The 25,677-nt window shown below is 37.9% G+C and overlaps 1 protein-coding gene across 1 annotated transcript in view; it reads right to left on the reverse strand.

The window, feature by feature from the left end:
- Positions 1-25,677, reverse strand: part of LOC111333058 (golgin subfamily A member 2) — a 30,830-nt gene that overhangs the window by 3,976 nt on the left and 1,177 nt on the right. Inside the window, exons 3-34 of the mRNA XM_022938580.2 lie at positions 25,074-25,117; positions 23,918-23,954; positions 23,663-23,715; positions 23,115-23,148; positions 22,937-22,969; positions 21,747-21,800; positions 21,102-21,182; positions 20,775-20,813; positions 17,558-17,620; positions 16,949-17,042; positions 15,661-15,767; positions 15,094-15,152; positions 14,485-14,545; positions 13,729-13,809; positions 12,715-12,804; positions 12,379-12,486; positions 10,723-10,810; positions 9,480-9,595; positions 8,896-8,921; positions 8,110-8,235; positions 7,474-7,540; positions 6,669-6,782; positions 6,147-6,221; positions 5,995-6,069; positions 4,856-4,930; positions 4,260-4,334; positions 3,633-3,716; positions 2,776-2,872; positions 2,224-2,495; positions 1,338-1,499; positions 514-705; positions 64-166 (exon numbers count right to left, since the gene is read on the reverse strand). Coding sequence (XP_022794315.1) covers positions 64-166; positions 514-705; positions 1,338-1,499; positions 2,224-2,495; positions 2,776-2,872; positions 3,633-3,716; positions 4,260-4,334; positions 4,856-4,930; positions 5,995-6,069; positions 6,147-6,221; positions 6,669-6,782; positions 7,474-7,540; positions 8,110-8,235; positions 8,896-8,921; positions 9,480-9,595; positions 10,723-10,810; positions 12,379-12,486; positions 12,715-12,804; positions 13,729-13,809; positions 14,485-14,545; positions 15,094-15,152; positions 15,661-15,767; positions 16,949-17,042; positions 17,558-17,620; positions 20,775-20,813; positions 21,102-21,182; positions 21,747-21,800; positions 22,937-22,969; positions 23,115-23,148; positions 23,663-23,715; positions 23,918-23,954; positions 25,074-25,117 — 2,785 coding nt within the window. The remainder of the gene's footprint in view (positions 1-63; positions 167-513; positions 706-1,337; positions 1,500-2,223; positions 2,496-2,775; positions 2,873-3,632; positions 3,717-4,259; positions 4,335-4,855; positions 4,931-5,994; positions 6,070-6,146; positions 6,222-6,668; positions 6,783-7,473; positions 7,541-8,109; positions 8,236-8,895; positions 8,922-9,479; positions 9,596-10,722; positions 10,811-12,378; positions 12,487-12,714; positions 12,805-13,728; positions 13,810-14,484; positions 14,546-15,093; positions 15,153-15,660; positions 15,768-16,948; positions 17,043-17,557; positions 17,621-20,774; positions 20,814-21,101; positions 21,183-21,746; positions 21,801-22,936; positions 22,970-23,114; positions 23,149-23,662; positions 23,716-23,917; positions 23,955-25,073; positions 25,118-25,677) is intronic.

Below are 25,677 nucleotides of genomic sequence, written 5' to 3' on the forward strand. Positions count from 1 at the left end.
AGTGAATTCACAAGGGCTTCGTTATCCGGTCCTTGTTTGACTGAGCTCGTTTGAGGTACTCACCAATGGTCTCCGTTTCGTGAGACAGTTGTATGGTGACATGTTCAAGTTCCTGAATTCTTTCGATAAGGGACGCTTTTTCATTCATTAATTTCATGAACCGCGCCTGGAATTAAATAGTCATCACAGACTTGGAGAATAAACACAACGATACTCTCTAAATCGAAGCAAAATACCTGCAGTAACGAGGATCAGTTTTTTTTCCCCCTTATTATAATCGGCGGGAGGATGGCGAAATAGTCGAAAAAAAAAAGCAGAAACTTGGGGCTGTTATTATCACGCGATAGAGACTCCATAGGGCGGTTTGCTTGCCAAAATATCGAATGTTTAAAATGAAATAAACTTTGTTCTTGTTGTTGTCTAACAAGCAACAAGAACACCAATAAACAAAAAGCAACACTTGAAATCTGCTCAACGACGAAAAAGCCTTCAGGAGTTCCTTCGAAACATTACCTGCAGTTTGCTGAAAGCCATCTTGATTGCTTCGTGTGACATGTCTTTATCACTGAGCTGATCAAGTGGAATGTTGGGTAGTTCAGGATCTTCCTTTCTCTCGATCTGTTCTTTCTGTTTTTCAACCACAGCTTGCAGCAGTTGAATCTTCTGCTGCTGCTCATGAAGTTGTTGCTGGAACTGCTCGTTCACCTGTCACACGAGAGGATTCGTCACACAACAAGCAAAACATTGTGTTTTAAGTACACACTTAAAGTTCAGTTTAGACAACGTTATGCTAGTTCACCCTGAGTACCGAAATGTCACGCTAAATCCTGCTAAAAACTAGGTGATTGTCACACTATGGCATGATCAACATCGGTAACGCATGGTGACTAGACTAAACGATTGTGGCATTCTGGATTCACTATTTTAAGCGATCGTTTCTAAGAGGGTCACATCAGTTTAGGCAAGTGGGTCAAGAACACTTATCCTCGAGAAAAGAAGTGCTCAGTTACCATCAGATTCTGAGATTATGTGTGGTTAAATTTTGTTGGGAAATCCCTTTATAAAACTCAAGCTAAAAAACAATAATATAATGAAAGGAAATGAAAAGGGAAGTTTGAGCTCCACTAGTTACCCTCAAGACATAACTAACTTACAACTTCTTATCAAAATCCCCTTAAATTACCCAGCACAAACGGCGCAGACCCTGTCAGCGCAGAATCTGTAAGTAACTCACGGCACCGGAGTATCTTTGTTCGCTGATTTCCATTGACTCGCGCAAAGGAAAACGCTAAGAAAGGAAGACTTCCCACACTTAATTTAACATGAACCCTCCCTACCTGTCTATATTGTTGTTGGAGCTGCTGTTTGAGCTGCAGTTCCAGGTGTTGTTGTAATCTCATCATGTCGCCTTCCTGTTGATCTTGGGTTCGATGCAAAATGTCGGCCAGCTGGTCTCGCTCCATCTCCAGTTGTCGGATGGACGCAGACAAAGAATCAACCTTCAAACACAGGCATGAGGAAATTGGTTCATAAGGACATAAGTTCTAAAAGTCTTGTTCAATTTCTAAATGAGGCTAATCGTAATTAAAAGAGGGTTAAACCGAAACAATGCAGCGGTCTCACCAATGCGAGGTTGGAAGGGTGAGGGGAGAAGAGAGGCGGGGTTGTAGGGGGGGGGGGGGGGGTTTACAGAGGCATTGCCATATGATTTCGCGCAATCAGATCTACTTGGCTTTCTTTGTTTCCCGTCCTTCTTTCCTCTCATTGCCTAAGTAGTTATTCCAGACAGCAGTTGCCTAAAAGTGCCATAGTGAACTCCTTACTTCGAAGGAGAATGTTGCCCTCCTCTTTCACAACCTTTAAGATACCGACACTCTACTACTATTGGCGAGGCGTTGTAATAGAGGCAAAACATAATAAAGACAAAGTCACCGCCAAGTCAATTCACTGTTTTCACAAATGGCATGCGAGGAAGGAGAGGATTCACAAATTGGTTTGCGAAAGTATCCCCTTTCGCTCTACTCAATTTTTCTTGAAAAAAAAAAAAAAAAATAGTGGGAGCTTGCATCCTATTACCCCCTCCTCCGTTTGCTTTAGTTTTAATACGTCGACAGTGTTTACAACGAATATCGTTGTCAGTTGTCGAAAGAGTACAGACCACACTAAACCACTGTCGATTTGCGACATTACTGCCAATTGTGGTAAAATACGCGTTATACGTACCATGTCTTCTCTGCTGGTGTATTTGGATGGTGGGGGAGGGAGCGGGGAGCTGTTGTTGGGTGCCATATTCATATCCTCACTGGAGTCCGTGTCCACAGGACTCTCTCCTTCGCTCACATCTCCATTCATGTATGGAGATGACTCCTCCAATGTCTTCTTCAGGGCTTGTATCGAGGTCTCGTCAGGAGGAAGCTTCTTGATGTTAAGGGCACCATCTTCATTGTCCATGTGACCTGTGTGAGTCACTGCTGGGTCATCTAAGTCATCTGAACCTGCGTATAGAAGTGTAACCCTTTAATTACCAATATCTTATTTGCAGCTCTCCCTCCCTCCTGGGTATTGTGTATTTCATGGTAAAACAAGACAATACCTTTACTTTAATAAGTTTTTCTATTCTTACCACCTCCTGATAATGCGCTGTTATCGTAAGAAGAAACTGCATGCTGATCCCCCCTGAGTTACAGGTTAATAATCCGCCATTTCCTGTTATCATCGGAAGCTCGACCAAAGATTAGGGCTACTACCATTGTATAAAGTCACAAGTTAACTTACTCTCGCCGGGTGACGGCTCCATGCTGCTCTGGTTCTCTATACTCGATAACATTGCCTTCAGCTGGGAATTTTCCATTGTTAATGTCCTGATCGATTCCTAAACGGAAACCGAAGTAATCATCACCTTAGTGCAACGTCTCCATAAAAGTCTGATTCGTATAGCTTCCGGAGTTGGCACCGGTTTCGGAAGCACAGAAAGACTGAGAGCAGAGCTACTCCCTCTGGATGCAATACTCTTCCATTGCAGGAAACATCCTACACTACGCTCTCCTCCCCTCCCGGTGCCAATCCCTTTCTAACATCACAAGTCAGTAAAATAGTGTTCAGTGTTATCCTGAACTTGTAGAAACGAAAGTGTATGATCCACGGTGTCGTAAGCAGCCGACAACGCATGCACTAGCGAATGACCAATTTGTTGTCATTTCAAGCTTTCAGAACGCTAATGTGTACACTAACCAGTGCGGTCTCGACTTCTTACTCCTCTTCGCTGTGATGAAGAGTTAACGCCCGAAACATCAGCTTTGAAACTCTTTATGGTGGCCAATTAACATGATCAACTTGTCGATAACAACCGGCAAATTATCTTCATCCTCCGTAGCTCTGGATAGACAATCCAAGCTCGAAACTGGACGAAAATTTAAAAACCATTTACCAAATCTTGGCAAACGGCGGAAAAACTGATGTGAAAAAAAAAAAAAAAAAAAAAAAAAAAATGTCTTACTGTTTGCCACTGAAATTTCTTAACAGAAAATATATCTGCATTTGATTATACGTCGTTCTACGGATGTTAAAGGTAGTTCACTATTGATTCACTAGGTTTTAGAAGCTTACCAACGACCATTCGGTTGATCATTTACCTGAGCTAACCGAAGTTCTTGTTGTAAACTGCTCGCAAGTTCAGCCTCATTCTTGTTCGTCTGACTGTCCTCATTCAAAAGGAACTAAACGTGAAAACCGAAGTTTTTAAGTTTCAAGATGGTATTTTAGGCCGAACCATCAACTTAAAGTTCATCAAGCTAGATGAAATGCCATTGACAATTTTTTTTGGCGAGCTCACTTTTCACGCGTCAACCCTGGAACGAGGCCAAGTGCAGCCTGCAGAGCAGGCGTAATTTTTGGCGGGCGAAAGCTCAGTTTTCTCTCGGTAACAATTATAGCCGTCATCTTTGATTTTTTCAGCCGCTGAAGGTGGAGGGGATAAAAAAATATGTAACCTAAGGGGTGAGCGACGGTCAAAAGGATAAAGAGGGAAGGTATATGGTGCAACAAAAAAAAATCTTGTCGCCTTTCTACGCCCCAGACTCCCCCCACCATTCACTCTAACTCTAAATCAAACATGGCCGGTCGAATAAATATTGACGAACTTGTAACGTTAACGCGCCCTAATAGGACGCCTGCACTGCAGGCTGGGAAGGTTGCTTTTGGCTTTTTTGTTTTTGGTACGTTACTAATTACAGATACCTACGTGCTATTAGATGACCTACCTGTTCAGTCAGCCTCGCCTCTGATTGGCTTAGCTCTTCCTTAAGAGTGGCCAATTCAAATTCTTTCTTGGCCAGCTACCATCAAGAAGGAAAGAAAATTATGTTACCTCCAATATTATTTTCTCACTGATCAACCACGCCAGATGTCATCTTTTCAAACGAAGATCCCCAAAAAAGTTATCAAGAACGCCGGGAAATGCAGACTAATTACTTTGTATCAAATCTGGTTACAATGTTCCACACATCAAACGAAACCGTTTCCTCATTACCGCTCCGAGCTGGAGTTACAAATAATTTCGTTTCACAGCATTCGTATAACTTCACCGAGTAGTGTCAAAGAATGTTTCAATTCATCAATGAGAGAGAAATGTCACAGTTAACCCTTTATCTCCTGAGTCACCGACACAGATTTCCTCCTAACAATAGCAATACAATAGCAAGCAGACAAATAATGAGAAAAAAGAAAAATATCTATAAGGGGATTATTAGTAAATCCGATACCAAATTCTCTAAACTTGCATCATTAGACTTGTATAGCAGACAGTAAGGAGAATTACTAGGAAGATCTTGAAAGTGAAAAGGTTAAACAGAGTTACCTGTTCTCTAAATGGTTCAGATGATCTATCAATTTCTCCACGAATGGCAGAGATTTCAAATTCCTTCTGCTTGATCTGTGAATATAAGTGTAAAGTAACATTTCAGCCTTTTCACTTCCAGTAGTAATTAACACGTAACTTCTCCCTAAACTATCCACGCAGTATATAACAATCAGAATGCTCAAAGCTATCAGTTGGAGGTTACAATCTTGATCTAACACCAAATTCTTGAAACTAATTTATAAGGAAATGTGTGGCCGCGAGAGGGGAGAATTACGAATCAGATATTGGGAGTTGGGGGGTGAAGCCACAAACAGACGGGTATAACATTACATAATTCACCGAGCGCCAAGTTCTGTTTTGAATGCGACTTAAGTCAAATACTTCACATGGCTCGAGCCAAATCATATCAATTTACTTCTACTAGAGGAGATCGCTAAACATCGTCATGAGGACGTGTTACCAAGGGGAACGGCATTGCACAACAAAGGAGTTTACAGGAAATTATCACAGCTCAGGATAGCGTATAATCTTGTAATCAAGGTCAATATTTTAAGGATGTTTCATCATCGCTGTGATTACACCAACAAGCTCCCATTAGGTTCAGTCTAAGAAGTAATGAGTTATCTTGAGAAAGAAAAATAAATTACGGATCAATAACCGAGGTCGAAGTCCGATTTCCTCATCGCTTCACGCTTGGGCCGTAAATGCAAACGAAAAAAAAACGCAAATCCGCAACTTACAATACGTACCAGAAAGCAAGGCCGCTAAAATCTTTATTTAATCTCTACGGTGTGTTTAAAAAGGTTCCACGATTTCTAGCAACACAGAACGAGTCTACAATAGTATGGTTTGTTAGCACACATATGATGTTCCGGAGAATTTAAAAAACTGGGAACCACGATGCGCGATTCTCACAACAGCTGCTGTCTGTTTATCGAGGGAACTAATAATCTGTGTCAAGAATTCCTTTGTTGTAGCTCGTAGTTGTTTAAACAGATCACCAATAGATAGAAACAAAAAAGAGAATGGTAAGCAGCATTCAAAATGGCAGCGGCCGTAGTCGAATTCTTAGCACAACTGAAGGCTATTTTCAGAAGGGTGGGGTTACTCTTGAATTGTGGCAAAGCGCTACCAACCTGATCAAGGAACTTTTGCGAAGAGACATCAAGTTCATCTCGGAGTGAAGATATCACACTCTCTCCTTTAATTACCTGATAGGGAAGACGAAATGGCGGATGAGATGAACCATTCAAAGGGATGGCCAATGCAATAGAACAGACTCACTAACCTCCTCTCTAAGGTTGTTGTTAGCAGTTTGTAGTTCTGCTGCGAGTGACTGAACCTCAGAATTCCTCACCAGGAGCTACATACAGCAAAAGAAACAATAAGCAATTTGTGAAGTAGGCGAATCTCAGCTTGGTTAGGAGCACAATGTTTTCTTCTAAGCTTCGATTGTTCTAATGGTGTGCTAAACGTGGTTGGCACTTACACTCAGTATCACCTAACAGTGTATATGCCTGGGACATATCTTCTCATGTAATGAAACTTTGATGCAGCAAAAACTCAACATTAGGGTAATGTACAGAAGGAAAATAAGCCGCGTTTCATTCAAAAGGATCTAAAAACCCTCGTACATAACACACTGAATCGCAACTTGTGCAAGTCAAAATATACCGTTTACATAAAATAATATTGGCGTCTAGCGTAGGCTGCGCTATGTAAACAGCGGTTTATTCTCCTCACAAAAAGAGCTTCATAGTCTCCTTAATTCTCTGTCCTTCCCCTACTACTAGATCCTGACGACACCTACCATTTGTTTGGACTCTTCCAGTTCAACTCCCATATCGCTCAGTTTTGTTGCGAGTTCTTTAGCCATATGTTGCTCAGTTTCCAAACGTGTTGTGAGCTCCATGTTCTCTTGACTCTGCCAAATAGACAAATTTACAGTGGTTCAGGTTCAAATCTGTTCGCCTTATGGCTCCGATTAAGCTTATGCTCAGCGCGCTCTGGTGTACAGGCTTAACCATAAAAAGGAAAAAAGGCAAAAAGGCTGTGGACAGACTACTGCTTGACAAAGTTTGGTTTTCCGCTGGCTGAGGGACGAAAGAAGCGGAAAACGTTTTTCTCATACGCAGCTGGGAGAATGGGTTCGAGTGTGTGGGGGTCTCCAGGTCACATGGCGTTTCAAGGTTCAGTTGTTTTGTTGCCTTCCGCCATTGCCTGACCTTCCCCACCCACCCACCCACCCTCCATATGTTTTTAGGGATAAAGGATTTCAAGTAGTGTTTTAGTTCCAGTTATTCGTGCATGTCAGTCTTCTGTATCTAGGCTCAGTTTCAGCTGTTTTGTTAGTGTTGTAACCCTAATGGTTCATCGTGTTAATATAATAAAGGTCGGGCTGCATGGTCGGCTTGGCATGGCTCCCAGTTGTGTATGAGAAATGATCACCTCCTCATGACAGGCGGCATTTATATTTAGTTGAAAAAGCTGTCCTGATGTGATCAAAATAGGAAGACGACGAACGAATGGAGGATGACTTCACATTTTGGGAGGTATGAGGAAACCAAAGGTTAAAGGAAATCATTGATGATGTTGACCACTATACAAATACATACCATTTTTATAAATCTTTCTTCCAATTCTTCCGCTTTGGTCTTTAACTCTTTATTCTGTTTTAAAGCCCTGCACAAAACATGAATGAGTAGCTGCTGCTTGAAATTTGGGGTAAAAGAGGAGGAAATTTACCTCGCCGTTTAGCGGCTCATTCAGTAAATTTCCAACGCTATTCACCTCCACTTTGGTGAGTAATAATTAATTATCCGAGAAAATGCGATTTTAGATTGAAACTCAAAACATTTAGACATAAACAAGGCGGAAGCTTTCTACACTTACCCATTAGTTATACATACTAATGTGAATATCAACAATTTTAGACTGTCATATTTGAACTAGTGTTGACTAAATCTTTTCAGTAGCTGCTTTTTTAGACCAATTACTGCTACCTATTCTCTTGCTGAGAACACAAACGATACAATGTCAAGCAGACAACTGACGAGAATACAGAGAAATATCAATCGGGGGCTTATCAGTTGATCCAATACCAAAATCCTCCTACTGACATATCATAAGAACTGCATGGCAGACCGCGAGGAGAATTACTAATGAGATCATGGCACTGAAAGGGTTTGTGAAAAAGAAAAAAAAATAAATAAATAAATAAAAAAAAAATAAAAAAAAATCGGTCTACAGACCTGCTGATGGTCTCCTTGTCATTCTGAACACTTTCCAAGAGAGTGGCTTTATCGATCGACTCCTCACCCAGACGGGCTAAAGCTGTCTCTAGCTCCTGTATTCTCAGTAAATATTTCTCCTGCTCCCTAAGGAAGGCATTCATAAATAAACAATGGTTATTGCGCCTTTCCATGGCCAAGCAAACTTCGAGACTGAGATTCAACAACAATTTCGAAGCGTGACCTACTGAACCCTCCCCACGTTTCTTTGAGAGGTCCGCAACATGATGGACGGCAGCGGAAAAACGCATTTCAGTGATTCATATGGAACTTAAAAGATCGACTGTTGAGGAGCGCAGTAACAAATTTCTTGCATGAGTAAAATGGCAGCCTCTACTGGGACCAGTCATCATTTATCGCCTGATGGGTCATGGGGAAGGGGGGGGAGAGGAGTGTCGAAAGATTTTGGTTGTATCAGTATAAAATTTACCGGATCCCCCATTAAGGCATCAGTATTTTGAAGGACCCCCCCCTCCCCCTCATTGTCAGTCAATTTTCTATAGTCTCCCTTTAGACTCTGTTGGTGACGACTGATCCCTACCCTTCGTTCCCCTTGAAAAATATGTGATCACCCCCTCCCCCCCCCGCCGAAAACAAAAATCCTCCGACCCCTCAGCGATAAATAACGACTGGTCCCCAGTCTACCTCTGATGATGAATATTGTGCACTGTTAAGACCAGAAGTGTACGCCATGCACAGGGACATTTGAAGACTGGACAAATAGCTCTTTTTAACTACAAAACGTACCTCACGAGTGTTGCATTTTCTCTACCCTATGAAAAGACATAAAAATGCATGCATCAATAAATCTTTGTAATAATATGGGAATAGATCTGATGAAAACTAAATGAAAGGACGAGCAGACAGAGTAGAAGATTCATACACGTGTAGGAAAAAGAAAACGCGCGTAATCGATCGTTTAGAGTGATTATTAGGTCGAAGACAACCCATGAAAAAGACTGTGACAACCTGAGCAGGAGTCATCATCAGAATCAAGTAATAATTAGTTGTCACTTATTTGCTTTCAGTCTGATTCGCGGAAACTGACTGGTCAGTTTTGTCGTAAGACTCAAAAAGTGAAGTTCGGTTGTAACCTTCGATCTCTCGATAAGGTCAGTTTGTTCTCTTGGTCTTTTGGTTTGTTGGTTATTTATGTAGCAAATGAGTCGTTTGTATTAGCAGTATATCGCTTTGTGATGTCGATGCGTGACAAGACAGAGACACGAATGAGTCTTAATCGTGAAAAAATATCAGAGCATTGCTATGAAAGAGAAGGAAGAAACGAAAAAAAAAAACAAAAATAGGACAAAAAAGTGAGGCAAGGCAAGTACCTGTTGTTGTAGGTGCTCAGCTAGCCTCTGTTTATCCTCTGCTAATCTCTCAATCTCTGCTGCGGCCAGTTGTGTTGATTCTACTTGTAGACTTGCTTCCTTGTCTCGCAGATCAGCTGCGTATAACAAGTACAGAAAAAACACATGAACACAAGTTTAAACGTGAATTGTGATGAGCACGATGGATGTTTTGAAGTTTACGTTATACGTGTAGGTCGAGCTGTAAGCGAGTGCTCTTTGAAATTCTTTTAAAAATACCTCACGAACTACAGGAACAGTTCGCTCCTTTTTTTCTATCGATCATCTCATTCCCAATACAGTCGAAACACTTTGCAACAGTTTGGAAAATGCACATATGTTTTCTTAGAAGTGACTTTTTTTATGCAATAAATTGTGACAGACAACCAAACTTCGTCTTTTTTTCGGTATCATTTTGGAAATAGACACACTTGAGTTGGGTTTAAAAGTTTACACTGTACAAAAAAGCGACCATGCATTTTATTAACTGCGCATGTCATCAACTTAAATTGGGTGATGCCGGAAACCATACAAAACAAAACTTAAATGGCGGATTGCTAAAAAAATTGCACCTCCAGTTTCTCAGAAGTCGCAGACACATACACAACATTTTTCAGTTCAGTTGTGTTATCCACATGCAGTTCATGTTATATAAGGATTTTGGACGGTGAACATGTACGTAAACGAATAAAGGCTGATAGTTTCGAAAGAAACTGTTTGGGGCTGCGTCGGTGGGAGTAACGAAATAATTTGAATATATCAACAAAGTTGAAATGGTAGATTGGCCACCGTAACGATTACAAAAGCTGACGTTTCAAGCGTTAGCCCTTCGTCGGAGCGTTAGCCCTTCGTCGTAACGGTGGCCAATTTGCCATTTCAACTTTGTTGATATATTCAAATTATTTCGTTACGTAAACGAACTTGTACCAATGCAATAATTTGAATATATCAACAAAGTTGAAATAGTAAATTGGCCACCGTTACGATTATAAAAGCTGACGTTTCGAGCGTTAGCCCTTCGTCTGAGCGAATGACGACGTCATTCGCTCCGACGAAGGGCTAATGCTCGAAACGTCAGCTTTTATAATCGTAACGGTGGCCAATTTGCCATTTCAACTTTGTTGGTATATTCAAATTATTTCGTTACCCCCATCGACGCAGCCCCAAACAGTTTCTTTAGAAACTATCAGCCTTTATTCATTTGTACCAATGCACTCGAACTAACCCAATTCCTTCTGCAAACTCTGTACTGTATCTTGCAGTTCACTCTCCTTCGTAATCAAAAGCCTCTTTTCTCTGTCGTGTGATTCCACCTTAAAAAAGCAGAGTTATCATAAAGTATTTGCATGTTCATTCGTGTTGGCTTTAGGGCCGACCACCTGCAAGCGCTTGTTGGAAGAAAAAAAATTGCATGCAGCCCAAATGTAACAGAAGAAAAATGGCTTTTAGAACGGAAAAAAATATCCTGCACAGCAGATTGCTAGAAAAAAATTTCTTGATGACCAGAAATCACCCACCCTCCGTCAAAAGTTAAATGGTCGGCCCCTTGGGCTGTCTGGGGAGACAATGGAGTAGCGCCTGCAGTTCTTCAGTCTGCGGTTGACTTGAAGTGTCTGCTATGGCTGAGCAACACAGCAGTCAACTGCAGAGCACGAGCGAGGAGATCAAATTTGGGAACCCGCGCGCCAATTTCCCGCGCAAAATTTCTAAGGAAAACGAAGCAAAGGAAATTGGAACGTTCACAGAAATCTGTAAAAGTACACAAAGTAAGGAAAACGGAAACTTAAGACTTCGAACACAAAGCTTATTCAAGTACAGTTATCCTGTTGATTTACCATTCTGTCTTGAACTTTAACAAAAACAAAAAAAGTTATACGGTTTTTAAAACACCGTGACTCACTGGCTTGCGTAGTTGTTTTTAACTCATGTGAAATAACTTGTTTATGTCAGATCGCTTAAAAGTACGTCGTCTAGCCATAACAACGTTAGCATAAGCACAGACGTTTGGGCGCTGTGTTGATAACACTACACCACACAAAAAATTGAAGGAGGACGAGGCCAACTTTTTTAAGGCACCTTTTCCCTTAACGTTGTATACATGAAAGTGTACAGCCTTGTAATTATTAGAGCTGATACTTTAAGTCCTAAGCTTTATATAATCTTCCGATCGAATCGGGAAACCAAAACCAAATCAATCACACGAGCCAATCAAAACAGATAAAAAAATTCAAAAGTAGCCAACAGAACTGAGAGTAAATTCATATCAATGGCGGCAAGCTGAGGAAGATCAGAAAAACAAGCTTGAATAGGGTTATTTTCGGTTGAAAGGGCAACAAGAGTTCGCTGCACCAATCACAGACAACAGTATATGAAAACTAGGTAGATTCCCAATACAATCGAAAATACTCTCTCCAGACCTATACGTAGATATCTGCTTTTAACCCTTTGTAACAGGCATCAAATTTCCTCTTACAATATCACCTTTAAATCAAGCATCAACATCAAGAGAACATAGGAAATGATCACCCACGAAAGAAGCTCCAGATTATTAAACAAATGGGCCATTTCCAAAGTACCCTTGGCCTCTTTTTCAAAACGAGGCCTGATGCTCGACCATTCTGGTGAAAATGAGTTTAATTTGCATGTGAATGAAAATTTGTTACCATAGGAAAGGATGAGCACCAAGACTCGTTTGAAAATGAGGCCAAGGGTAATTCAGAAATGGGCTATTCTCCCTGTAAGCATCTTAGGAAATGTGCAGAGAACAGCACACTGCTGTTGGGATGTAAAGGGTTAAAAGTACTACTTCAAAATTCATGGGTAAATTCCACGGCAAACAGAGCGCGAAGTATAATTATTTTTCCAAGTCATCTGAACTGACCTCATCTTTCAAAGCCCTTAACGTCCTTTCATACTGGTCTACTTCATCTGCATGCTGTTGTAGGAGCTCTCCTTTATCTGTTGCAATTCTTTGTACAGTATTATTAACCTAGGATTACAGAGAAAAAAAAGCATACAATAGTCAGAAATAAAATCCCCACATCTGGCTCACAATAATTTTTCTCGGATCCACTAATTTTGAGTTTATTTTTCAGCTGACTGTATTCTACATCTCAAAAGCCAACAGGTGGAGTTATTTTATAAATAAAAAAATTTCTCATTTACATTACCGTCCATTTGACAAACTGAAAATGACCAAGTCTACATTGCAGCTCACCTGTTCTAATCTACTCTCAAGTTCGGTTTTCTCGCTTTGTAATTGCTCAATTAATTGGTGGCTTGCTGAAGAGTTTGGCTCTCCTGAAAGCTTTAAAAAGCAACAGTTAAATGATTGGTGTGAATTTTCTAAATAAAGAAAGCATTGTGCATATTCTGTTGCCATTGTGGTGATTACTCATACCAAGATAAGCAAGGAGTTTAAGCAGGTTTGTTTAATTCAACCAGCACAAAAGTCATATCTTTCCTTTGAAAAATGTTCTGTCAAACTCAGCAGCATCTTTTGTGCTCTTTGCAATTAAATTTTCTTTTTTCGCATTCCTCACTTCCTTCAAAACATTAGCAAAATGCAAGGCAGCCATTTTGAAATTTGGCACCCCTGCTATAGTCACCTCCCTCCAGGTGATCATAGAGATATAAGATGTAATCCTCGACCACTCAGAGCATGCACATATCTATAATCACCTGAGAAAATTATACTAACTATACATATAAAAACAAACTGTCTTCAAGTAGGCAGCATACTATACAGTTTGGAAAAAACTGACCAGTGAAAAACATTAGCAGCTAATGTTAAGGTTCTCCAAAATGAAAAGATTAACACCAATTCTCAAAGATAAAATATGAACCCTTCAGTCACTAACATCAGTATGCATATTCTCCATACTGTTCTTTATACATTTCCAATGGTACTGAAAAGGAGAATTTGTCTAACAGTCAAGAGCTTCTTTAATTGGTTATCATTTTCTTTCCTCCTATGACTTTTATGTGTGATTCAGGGGTGATATTGTAAGGAGAAATTAGATGCTGGTCACTCTTATGCTGATCATTTCCTCTATTCTCATGACCTTTATGTGCGATTCAGGGGTGATATTGTAAGGAGAAATTAGGTGTTAGTCATTCTCAGGGGTTACAGGATTAAGGAAATGCCAGGCAGACAGTAGGGAGAAGTGATATTACCATCTTGAAGTGAAAGACTTACTGGTAATCAATATGAGAAATTGAGAGGACAAACCTGTTGTACAACAAGTTGAGCCTGTTTCAACTTAAATGATAATTCTGATTCCGTCTTGCTCAATTCTTCACATTCAGAAACCTAGAAGGTTGAGATCAAAACAAAATAATTAATACCTTATTTGTGAGAGGGTTCTGCTTTTCAATAAATACAATAACTCTTTCTTTCACACTTGGAGTAAACAAGAAACACCCGTTATTGCTCCTTACAATATCATTACAATTGCAAGCAGAAAGGTGATAAGAATAAAGAAAAATGTGAGCCAAGGGAGAGTTCTTTTAATTTACAACCAATTCTCAGAGCAAAAGTAGTAACAAGTGTATGACAAACAACAAGAAAGTTGATATTGAAATCATGGGGAACACACCTAAGTGTCTAAAAAGTATCAAACATGTATGTAAGTGCCTGGATTAGGTGAAACATGTCATATTCACATAAAAGAACCAAACATTAGTGTACAAATCTTTTAAGTAAATATTTGCAACATCTAGAAGGAATTTTCCAATGTCAAAAACGAAATAGAAGAGCTGCTCTTTCTTTACTCCTACCTCAGTATCTAAACTTGAATCGAAAGTCTCAAAACTTGGCGGGATCTTAAACCTCTGAGACCAAGAATTACATGGAGTTGTTCAAGTTTTGAGTGAATGAACACTTGATCAGTATTGTATGTTAAGTTCTCGTTGTGCAAGAACCTAAAAATGCACGAAGCCAAATTAGAATCATTACTGTAGGGTTCAGTGCTACATTGATACAAACCTTGGATTCTAACTTGACTCTTAGTTCAGCATTTTGTTGTAAAAGTTCTTCTTTTTCTTGACTGGAACCAGAAACACCCCAGAACATAGTATAGGATTGGAAACGACAAATCAGTTTTGTTCATAAAAATATTCAAACACCCCGAAAAAGAAAACTGCAAAAGGCTAAAAAAGAAAGACCTGTGTCGGGGTTCTGAAAAATATTTTAAAAATCTCAAGAATAGCAAAATGAAAATATAAGTAAAGAGGCTTACATTTGAACAATATGAGGAAAAAGTAAGAATATATACTATGCATATGCAAACATGAAATGCAGAAAGAATTATCCAAAAGTAGCTTAAGAAGTTTTCAGGAGGTGAGTGTTGCTTAAAAAAAAAAAGAATAACAAACAAACAAACAAACAAACAAACAAAAAACAAAAAAATTGCTACAATCAAAAAATAAAATAAAATATAACATTATTTTCTGGAACATCATAGTACCCTGTTACACAGATGCTACGCATGTAAAAAGCTTTTATGCAGTCATGTTTCATCTTTTAAGTAAGAATGTGAAGAAGCATTATGCAGAATAGAGCTCCGTGTACAAAGAAGTAAACAAAGAAACATACTTTTGCGTGTAATTAGCTGTCTGGTATTTATCTCTTTCTTGTCGAAGTTGCTTCACATCCTGTTAGAAAACATGATTGTTTGACCACAGGAATACTTTAGAGGAGCCATTACATGTAGATTACAAATTTTGCAAAGTTTCAAATTTCAACAAATTATGACTGCTTTCTTTGTTGTTCTTTTCTTTTCTTCTGGCATTTTTTCTATCCTACAAAGATTGAACTAGTTACAAGTGATTTCCCTGTTTTTCAAGGCCCTATTCTGACTTGCAGGAGCCAAACAATTATTCAAGATTTCAGACAAACAGCTTGCATCTTCATGAGCTGCAATCTGGGCCGTGCCACTTTTTCTGGAGCGGCCTGCCCATTGTGTAAGTCCCTAATACCAGGGTCTTTCTGAAATGCTTTTCAATAAAAGCACATTGGGGGTTGTTCAGGTCACATGATAAACAATTGCACCCAAGGCTTGGTTAAGTTGCTGGGTACTCTGTATCAAACATAACTCATCTGGTTATAATTATTAAAGGATGGAAAAAATAAACTGGTGTATCTTGAAATGGATGAACTTACATCTTCATGCTTTTCACAGGTTGCAGTTACATTTGCTAGATTTTTCTCAAGCTCAGCTGCTTTTTGTCGAACAGTTTGTAATCTGCTGGTTAGTTCTGTGTTTTCACCTGAGATGAATTGAAGAAAAGGCTCTTCAATTAGGTTGACTGAAATACACGATTCAGATCTTGTACATGTTTTTAACCAAGGAGTATCCAGGCAAGGGCAGTCCTAAATTAATTTATACATCATGACAGCGGCTAATGTTTCTGGATCTGACTCAAATTCAAGTGAAGATTTTCTCTGTTCTTCAAATGTTATACAACTGGTTTGTGAAAACTGATTGGTCAGTTTGGTCATGATGTTATGAGGGATTGTTGGAACATAATAATGAGGACTGAAATAAACCAATGATAGTGCATTGATAAAATAGTGACCCATGATCTATCAACTCCTAAACTGACTAAGCCTAGCAGTATCGCAGTTGAAACACCATGCTGTCCTGAATCCAGCGCTGTAATACTTAAACAAGCATTTATGTTATTAACTGGAAGACTCAAGCAACATGACTTGTGTTGGTTGTGACTGGTTGCCAGACAATTCCTCACCAACACTAATTCTGAAAACGATTTACACTTAGACTGTTAAAAAAGTTAGTCCTTTCTATTAACAGTCTTGTAACCTTTTGGCTCCCATTAGTGACCAAGATGGAGTTTCTCCCCACAATCTTCACATAACATCAAGTAAACAAGTGATCAGAATAAAGCAAAATGTCCCTTGGGAGAATATTAGTTGATCCAACACCAAATCTCTGAAGCAACATCATAAGAATTACTGATCAGATCTTGGGAGTGGAAGAGTTAAGGACTACCATCACCCAAATTATCAGACCACATACTCAACAAAGCAGACCAACAAAAAAGAGAAAAAGGGAAATAGAAGAGCAATAAGTACAGATGTCCATTTACATGCACCTGGCAGAAGTGAATTGAAGGTTATCTTTTGTACAGTAATACAACACAGAACATACTGCCTTTCACCACTGACACATAGTACTCTACATAACCAATTTATTTAACCAACCAAACTTAGAGACCCTTTCACAGTATGCAAAATTAATCCTCAGGGCCACCTTTCACCTATCATGCCACCATTTTGATAGTCAACAGTCACTGGAAGCAAAGTGCACAAAGCTGTAAATTGTGCATTTGCATTTGGAAGTAAATCATCAGGTCCTGTGGCACTGGCCTAAGTTGCACTCAACTTTACATCTACCATCTCTATTCAGTATAATTATAAGGCAACCTACTTTGTTTGATTTCATATTTCCTCTGTAGTTGGGACACAGTACTCTGTAACTCCTGTTTCTCTCCCACTAGAATACCTATTGTCTGAATATGAACCTGGAGAAAAACAAGAGTACAGCTTTCAAAAATACTTCAAAAAAGACAGTAAATCACAAACTACTCACTTCAACAAATTAAAACAAAATCTACATTATGGGAGAATTTCTATGCAAAATTGATCATCTGAGAACCCCTTCAGTGGGTTTTATTCTGAAATTTCAACATTTTAAGAATATAGCAAATCAGAAATTGACAAAAAGAATAGCAGATTCAAAAACTAACGTACACTATATCTCTTCCACAACTGCCTAGTATAATGATCAGGCAAAGACATACAGAAGCTATAATCACTTTTACAGATAGAAGCAAAGGCTAATGGCCATCTAAATCGGCCTTGACATCGTTAGTCAGATGCATATTTCAATAGCCATATTGGTTGCTAAGAGAAAAAACTTCAGCAAAATCAATATTTCAAAACAATCATTAAAAATCATTTATAGATGTCTTCACTAAGTTTTTTTTTTCAAGTTATTAAAATGACAAAAAAATGTATTTTTATTTACAATTCTCACCTCAAGCTGTTCTTTCAGTGACCTTTGTTCCAAAAGCTGTTTGTTTGCTAATTCTGTTCTTTCCTAGAGGAAAGTTAATGTAGATCATGTCTAAAGTTTTAATACCTCCATGAAATTCACAGTCTTTCGCTTACTTCCGAACTACAGACTACTGTTATTTTTTTTAACCTATGCCAGTAACATGTACCGTAGCATTTGTTAATAGCAGGCTGTGAAAAAAATCTTTAGAAAAAGTATACATCCTGAAAGAAAACAAATTGAAGGAGAGAAATTACACTTCACCCGTTATTCACACTTGATTAAGTCGTCCATCAATGCAACTAAATACAAATTTAGTATCACACATCAAGCAAACTAGTACATTAATTGAATATATCAACAAAGTTGAAATGGTAAATTGGCCACCGTTACAATTATAAAAGCTGACGTTTCAAGCATTAGCCCTTCGTCGGAGCGAATGACGAAGCGCTAATGCTCGAAACGCCAGCTTTTATAATCGTAACGGTGGCCAATTTACCATTTCAACTTTGTTGATATATTCAAATTATTTTGTTACCCCCACTGACGCAGCCCCAAACAGTTTCTTTAGAAACTATCAGCCTTTATTCATTAGTACATTAATTGATTTATTCTAGTACATTAATTGATTTATTCTTAACTAATAGTCCTTGTAAATTTTCCCATCATAGAGTCTCCCATATTGGCATAAGTGACCATTCTCTCATCTATGCCATCAGGAAATCTTTCATCTCTACTGGTGCTCCTACTATTATAAACAGTAGACAGCAAAGAAACTTTGACCCAACCATGTTTCGAAGAGATTTAGCCCTAGCTCCACGGCAGTCTGTAGAGAATATAACAGATCCCAGCATAGCCTGGAATGCCTGGAGGAATATGTTTTGGAAGATATGCGATTCACATGCACCTTTTCGTCGAAAGAAGTTCTGAAATAAAAACTCTCCCTGGCTTACCCCTGATCTCAAAAAGTTAATGTTTGTGAGAGACAAAGCAAAAAAACTTGCATCAAGGGCAGGGTCTCGTGAAACTTGGATGCGCTTCAAGGCTTTGAGAAATAAGGTCAACATTGCTATGAAAAAGGCATAAGTCTCGCACTATAATTCGTTTTTCAAAAACAACCGGAGTAACATTAAGAACACTTGGAAAGGGATTAATACCATTTTCGGTAAAATACCGCAACCCACCAGAATCCATAGCCTGGAAATTGGTGATACCATTTACACTACCCCTGATGAAATTAGTAATGGGCTAAATCACCATTTCTGTAGTGTAGGGCCAATTTTAGCAAATGAGATTTCCCTCAGCTCACAGACGCAAAGTTTATTGACTATCTTCTTCCTCTGCCACATGTCTTTTCTCTAACTAAAACATGTAATGATATCATACTAAAACTGATTCAATCGTTACCACTGAACAAGGCAAGTCGTCTTGATGGTATTTCCGCTAAACTATAAAGAGAGGCAGGACCTATTGTCTCTGCATCCTTGACCTACATCACAAATAGATGTTTAACTAACGGTAGTTTTCCTGATGATTGGAAGGTAGCCAGAGTCACTCCTATTTATAAGGATGATATAAAAACTAATCCACATATCTTATTAGCCAAGCGCGAGGGCTGCACTGGGAGAATATTGGCCCGAGGTCTTGACAGTACGGGCTGAGCACAGCTCGGTCCGTACAAAAAAGACCGAGGGCCGATATTCTTCCAGTACGGTCCCAAGCAAGCTTGGTTAATAAGAGATTTATTATACGACTGAAGTTCAAAAGGGACACAAGTGCGGTATCATTCGGGACCATTCGGGACAGTGCCCAGTCCAATACTCAGAGAATATTGACCGGCAATAGAGCATTTTGATCGGTTGATTTTAGTTATTGGCCCTCTGACTGCCCGAGTCGTGTAATAAAAATAATTATACACCTATATCTGTCTTGCTGATTGTCAGTAAACTTATTGAGAGAGTAGTCTTCAACCAGTTATATGATTTTTTAATGAGGTATGATTTACTTGCCGATGCTCAGTCGGGTTTTCGACCTTGTCATTCCACTTTGACTGCCCTTCTAGATATAACCAATGATTGGTTTTCTAATACGGATAATGGCCTACTAAATGGAGTTCTTTTTCCCGATCTTAAAAAAGCTTTTGATACTGTTGATCATGAAATAGTACTTAAAAAGCTCAATTTCTATGGGGTTGACTCCATAAGCTTAAAATGGTTTCAACGGCATATCTGACTGATCATAAACAAAGAACTTATGTTAATGGTTCTCTCTCTGATTATGGCTCCACTGTTTGTGGTGTCCCTCAAGTTTCCATCCTGGGACCTTTATTATTCTTGATTAATTTTAACTTATAAATGATCTTCCTGCAAGTAGTCTATCCTCAGCACCAAGACTGTATGCTGATGATACTTGTACCAATTCTGATTATATGACGTCATCTTCTTGTTTATTACATGACCTTGGCTGGCTGGGATACACTTGAAGAAAGGTGTACTAAACAGCTAGCGATTACTATGTATAAGGTGGTCAATGATCACTATGTATAAGGTGGTCAATGATCGCTATGTATAAGGTGGTGAATGATCACTTCCCACTTTACCTTCATAATCTTTTTCAAACAACATCGCAAGTCCATATCTATATTTTCAGGGACTCGGCTCATAATCTCTTTATTCCCAGACCACTCTCTGAGGCTGGAAAACGTAGCCTGCAATATCGTGGTGCTACACTATGGAACAGCATCTCAACTACTTGCAAAACCCAGACCAATATAACTGCCTTTAAAGAATCCCTGCTGATATAGCAATTGCTTTTTGTTGTAATTTTAACAACCTTTTATTTTAGGATTTAACAGCTCTTATTGTGTGACAAGTTGTTGTATTAATTTTTAGTTTTAGCATTGTTGTTGGTATATACTATTGGAATATTAGTATTAGCACAAGTTGTATGATTGTATTAATTATAAGAAATAGTGCTCATTTTAGATAGCTTATGAATGATTATTTGTATATTTAAGTTACACACGGCTACATGGAAGAGCATATTTTGTATGAAATTGATACCATGTATAAATAAAACTTATGTATGTATGTATGTAACTGATTACAGCCATTCATTCACTGAAAAAATAGTTTAACTATACTGCATTATTGTACATACATCTACATGTATCAAATCATTAAGCTTTTTATATTCTTACTCGTTTTATCTGTTCCTGAAACTGTATTATTTGCCTTCTCTGCAATAAAATAATTACAATGTAATATAATAAATATAAAACAAATGAAACAATAAAAAATGAGAAAAAAAAAAACAAATGTATGAATAAATCAAAACAAACAAACAAAACCCCAGAAGTGTTTAAGGAATGTTGAATTACTCGTTACTCAGACACTTTCATGTACAGTACAATTTGAACCATTTCAATGTGATTTCTAGCTCACTTTTGAATAAAATTGTTACAAATTTTTAATGGTGCAATTTCCTCAATTGCTGCATCTCAAATGATTTAGAATGTACAAGTTACCTGTTCATTAACTTGACTATTCAGTTGCTCATTAGATCTCCTAAATGACTGCACTCTGTCTTCAAGCTCATGGTTTCTACTCTGAAAATCAAGAGGAAAAGAGGTGTTGAAGTATGTAAACAACTTTCACTTGATATTCTAAAGGTTGTTATATCCTACAGTACAAAGATCAAGTGATCACCTATTTAAAAAAGTTGCTGACACGTTGTAGCCAGCATTTCAAATCAATACAGCATCTCTGTAGGACTAAACACATTGCCTTTTTATGTTTTAAGCTACTAAAGGATTGGAGTCACCCATGTGAGAAAAAAAAAAAAATTTGGAAGTATGTACATCAAACAGCAAAGCCCATATGCTCAAACATTGCACCCGTAAAAGACATTCACAGATAAAGTAATTATCAAGTTGGGATAGTAAAAGAAAGAAAACAAAAGAAAAATCAATTGGATACCTGAATCGGTTGAAATTGGCTTTTGTTTGCTTTCAAAATCATAAACAAGGAAATTTAAAATAACACAAAGTATAATTCCTGAAAATTCCATCCACTTCACAACCATAAGCACATGTATAGCTGCATTGCAGTTGTATTTTAAATAGTAGATATACAGGTCAGAAAATTTTACTATTAAAAGCAGACTCACATACCTCCAGAGACTTGATTTCATGAAAAAGTGGATCTTCACCATTGATATAGTGATCCTGCAATGTGAGCATCAGATTAATGGAAGAATATTACATTAAGCTCCATACATATACACTAAGTAAAACATGTACAGTAATCAGGGCTCAACACTAACAGTAGCCCACTAGCCTAAGACAAATAGAAATTCAGTTTTGGCTAGTGGTTTTCAGTTTTCCACTGGCCAGTTTGACTAGTAAATGAACTGACATTGTCGTAGCATCTAAGATGTCACCGGTCACTTGGTTAGTAAGTTGAAAAGTTAGTGTCAAGCCCAGAGTAATGTTTCAATATTGCAACCATGGAAGTATATTTCCTACTTTCTAGTAAACAGTTTCAAGAAAGCTTCCAAGCCCTAATATATCTGCAGAAGCTTTTAGAATTCTGCATCACATGTAATAAGCAGTTTGTAGCTCCCATTGCATACCTGTATTTTGACATAAACATCTGGGAATCTGCCATGTGCTCTTTGAAGGAGAACTGTTGTATTCGTGCTAGCATGTTTTTGCTACCATAAATTTTTTGTTGTTGTACACCCTAAGCTCAAAATCGTAAGTTTTTGTTGTATTTCATGTGGATTGTAATTTCGCTTGTTAAAGTGCATCTTCTGTTTGCAGAAAACCTGCCTTACTGACCAGTTCGATTATGGAAACATTTGTGAAAATAAATGGTTGAGTTTTTTATTTCAAGTATAATCTTAGTGTTTCTGCCAAATATGTAATTCAGTTATTTGACAAGGTTGAGCATGATATTACACAATCGCATGCCATCAAAATGGAGGTCTGTCTTATCTGCCTTTGGCTTCCACAGACAACACAGACACAAGGTTTTGATGATCCATGGCATCTTGTGAAAACCAAATCGACTAATTATTTTATTAAACATTTTTTAACAATATGAAAAAGACAATTTATTTTAGACATATTGTATGCTCTCTTTCTCAAATTTTTTTCCATTATTAGAAAACAACATTCAAACAAATGCCTTGACAATGTTATGCATCGTTATGTCAAGTGTTAATTGATAATTGCATAATCCAGGTTAATAAGCATTATTATCATTATTAGTATTATTACTATTATTAGGCCACTGCGCCTCCCACTATTTATTTACTTTGCACAATAGTACCATAAAATCAGAAGTCAATTTCCCTCACCTGGCTGACTGTAAGTCCATTTATTTGTGAACACTGAGAAACAAAATAATTATAAAATTACAAAGACATTAGCATTTTATTTTGCACAACTAAATTACAGCATTCTAAGGGTGAAATAAATTCTAATTATAGCCTAATTTGAAGACATTGTAATTCATGGTTACATGCTAGTACTTACTAGTTGTTTTATTTTTTCAGTGGTTGAGTATTCTCTGCAAAATAAAAGATAAACCAATTTAGTGTGTTGGTGATAATCAAAAAGCCTGCAGTGATACAGAAATTGTCATGTACATTTTAGACACTTGAAGAGATTAATGGGTATAGAATTATGGAGGGAAAGACTCTTCTCAAGTTTTAGGTAAGAAAGTGCAATAACCAAAAATATCTGCTTCCACCATGAGAAGGTCACGGGAAATCCCAACGTGAAAGGGGCACAGGTATACATATAACCTGACATTTTCAGGGGAGAAGGGTGCAAGGCAGAAAGTGCCCTCTCCAAGGGAAGTAAGGATTTTTTCTCTTCATACTTGTTTAAACTGAAGGAAGTACTTTTCTCTTTTTTTTTTTTTAATTACTCCTTACACAATAGCATTTCAAAACACAAGACTAAAACATTACACTTCGGAAAATATTAATTAATACAGACATTTATAAATTAAGTGAAATGCTCAGGATACATTCTCCCAAAATGTCATGTTAATTTAGTAGAAAGGTTTAAAAGCATACCTGTCACTTGAACCGGATGAAGAAGGATGATCAACAGCTCTACCAGCAAATTCCTTTAAGAGAGAAGGAATATCTGATCAGTAATAATGTCTCTACTTCTTACTTGTGTGTTGGATAACGCACTAAAATGGTGAGAAGTTAAAGGTTGGTCACTTCTGGGGGTTCAAAGGTTAACAATTCACACAATGACTGTCTGTCTAAATGCATTGATTCGTATTACAAATCTTTATAAGTAATAAAGGTGGACTACCGTACTTGAGATTGAGCGCTGAGCTCCTCTGAAAGATGTGATCTATGAATACGAAACAAAGAGTTAATACTAAATCCATGCTCTGGAGGTTTTCTTGCTTGGTGCCCTTTCAAGATGTTGGTCAGTCTGTCAGCAGACAAAATGCATTTTACTAAACAACTGAGATCTGAAATCTGAGGATCATAAACCCCATTCCAAATGACTAAACGCCATCCCTTCCTTAAATTAAATTGTTTCAGAAAGTCTTAACTGGTGGATCAAGTTGTTGTTAAATTGATGAAAAAGTACTTTAATTTATTATGAAGATTCTTCTGTATCAAAATGCATAAAACCCAAAACAGGTACAAGCAATATGGATGTTTGAATTTCCTGTTAGATGCTGTTTTGGATTGTATAACATAATATTCTTGAAAAAAAAAAATTCACTCAAACAAAACTTAGAAAACCCATTTATTCTTCAAGGTGATACCATAACATTTAACTGATTTCCTCTCATTATAACAAAATCCTAGTTTACTTTTATCCTAGAGATTTAGGAGACTTTCTGAAAGACCCATTCATACCGTAACTGGAAGATTGTAGATAAGTTCACTGGGAGAGTTGGCATACATGCTTAACATATGAATGAGAATATAATTATAATATATAGATTTAGCCAAGCCTCAAAGCGGAGCTCACATTTTCTTTCCTACTTGTTTCGTCAATAAAACTAAAGCTGCTACAATGGATAAAGTGCAAGGATAAGCCCACATGGCTCTCAGCTGCACATGCTTAATGTACCATCCACTAAATTCATCTTGAACCCAGAGTCTCCTCAGCTATGTACAAATGTAGCACACATGTCATGCTCAAATGCCCACTGGACAAGACTAAAGCTGTGGCATTGGCATGCCTGTGGTACAGCTGACCGCACACGCTAAAAGTAGCACCTTATACGGATGCTAGTACAGTCATAAGTCCAAATTGTTTTGGCTTGATGGGTTGCAACTGCTATTTTGTATAATTATGGGGCTACACTGTGCGCACTGTGAGCTCTGCTATAAGAAAGAGGAAATTAACTGCAAAACTTTAAATAAAACAATGTCTACAGTACTTTAGAGCTACATCCACATACCCGGTACTTCATTATTAAAAGAAACCTTGTATGTGTGAAATACATACCCATTTACAGGTAATAAAGGTGGGTTGTGTGGGATATGAGTTACCTTTAATAAAAAAACAAAAAACAAAAAAAAACAGAATAAAACAAATATGAGTATAGTAACTAAACTAATTCAACAATATTTCCTACAAATGTTTCCAAAAAATACACTCAGTTGTTTATTTAACCTAAACAAACTCTACATGACTTGGTATCTGTATACAACAAAGTTCTGTTTCTATTTGATATCCAGTATCCCTTTCAATCACAATAAAAGAATACAAAAGTGACCATCTTTGCAAATGAATTGTTTAAGCTGAGCTATCACAAGTGAACTGATGATATGGAGGGATACAAGTACATGTGCACGATGTAATAATTATGTGAAAGCCATTGTAAAACACAAGACTTTTCCAATTTTATAAGAAATTAAATTCAACTCATACTGTACTTGGAATTCCCGAAGCTGACATTTTGAGTGTTAGCCCTTTGTCAAAGTGCTGACAAAGGGTTAAAGATTAAATTCCATTGGGAATTGATGACGTTGATACAACTCTTTTTAACTAACTAGGATTACCTTAAGGTTCAAAAGGACAACATTATCAAACAGCACCATGCAAAAAA

The sequence above is a fragment of the Stylophora pistillata genome, chromosome 4, assembly GCF_964205215.1.
Source record: "Stylophora pistillata chromosome 4, jaStyPist1.2, whole genome shotgun sequence".
Taxonomy (NCBI): domain Eukaryota; kingdom Metazoa; phylum Cnidaria; class Anthozoa; order Scleractinia; family Pocilloporidae; genus Stylophora; species Stylophora pistillata.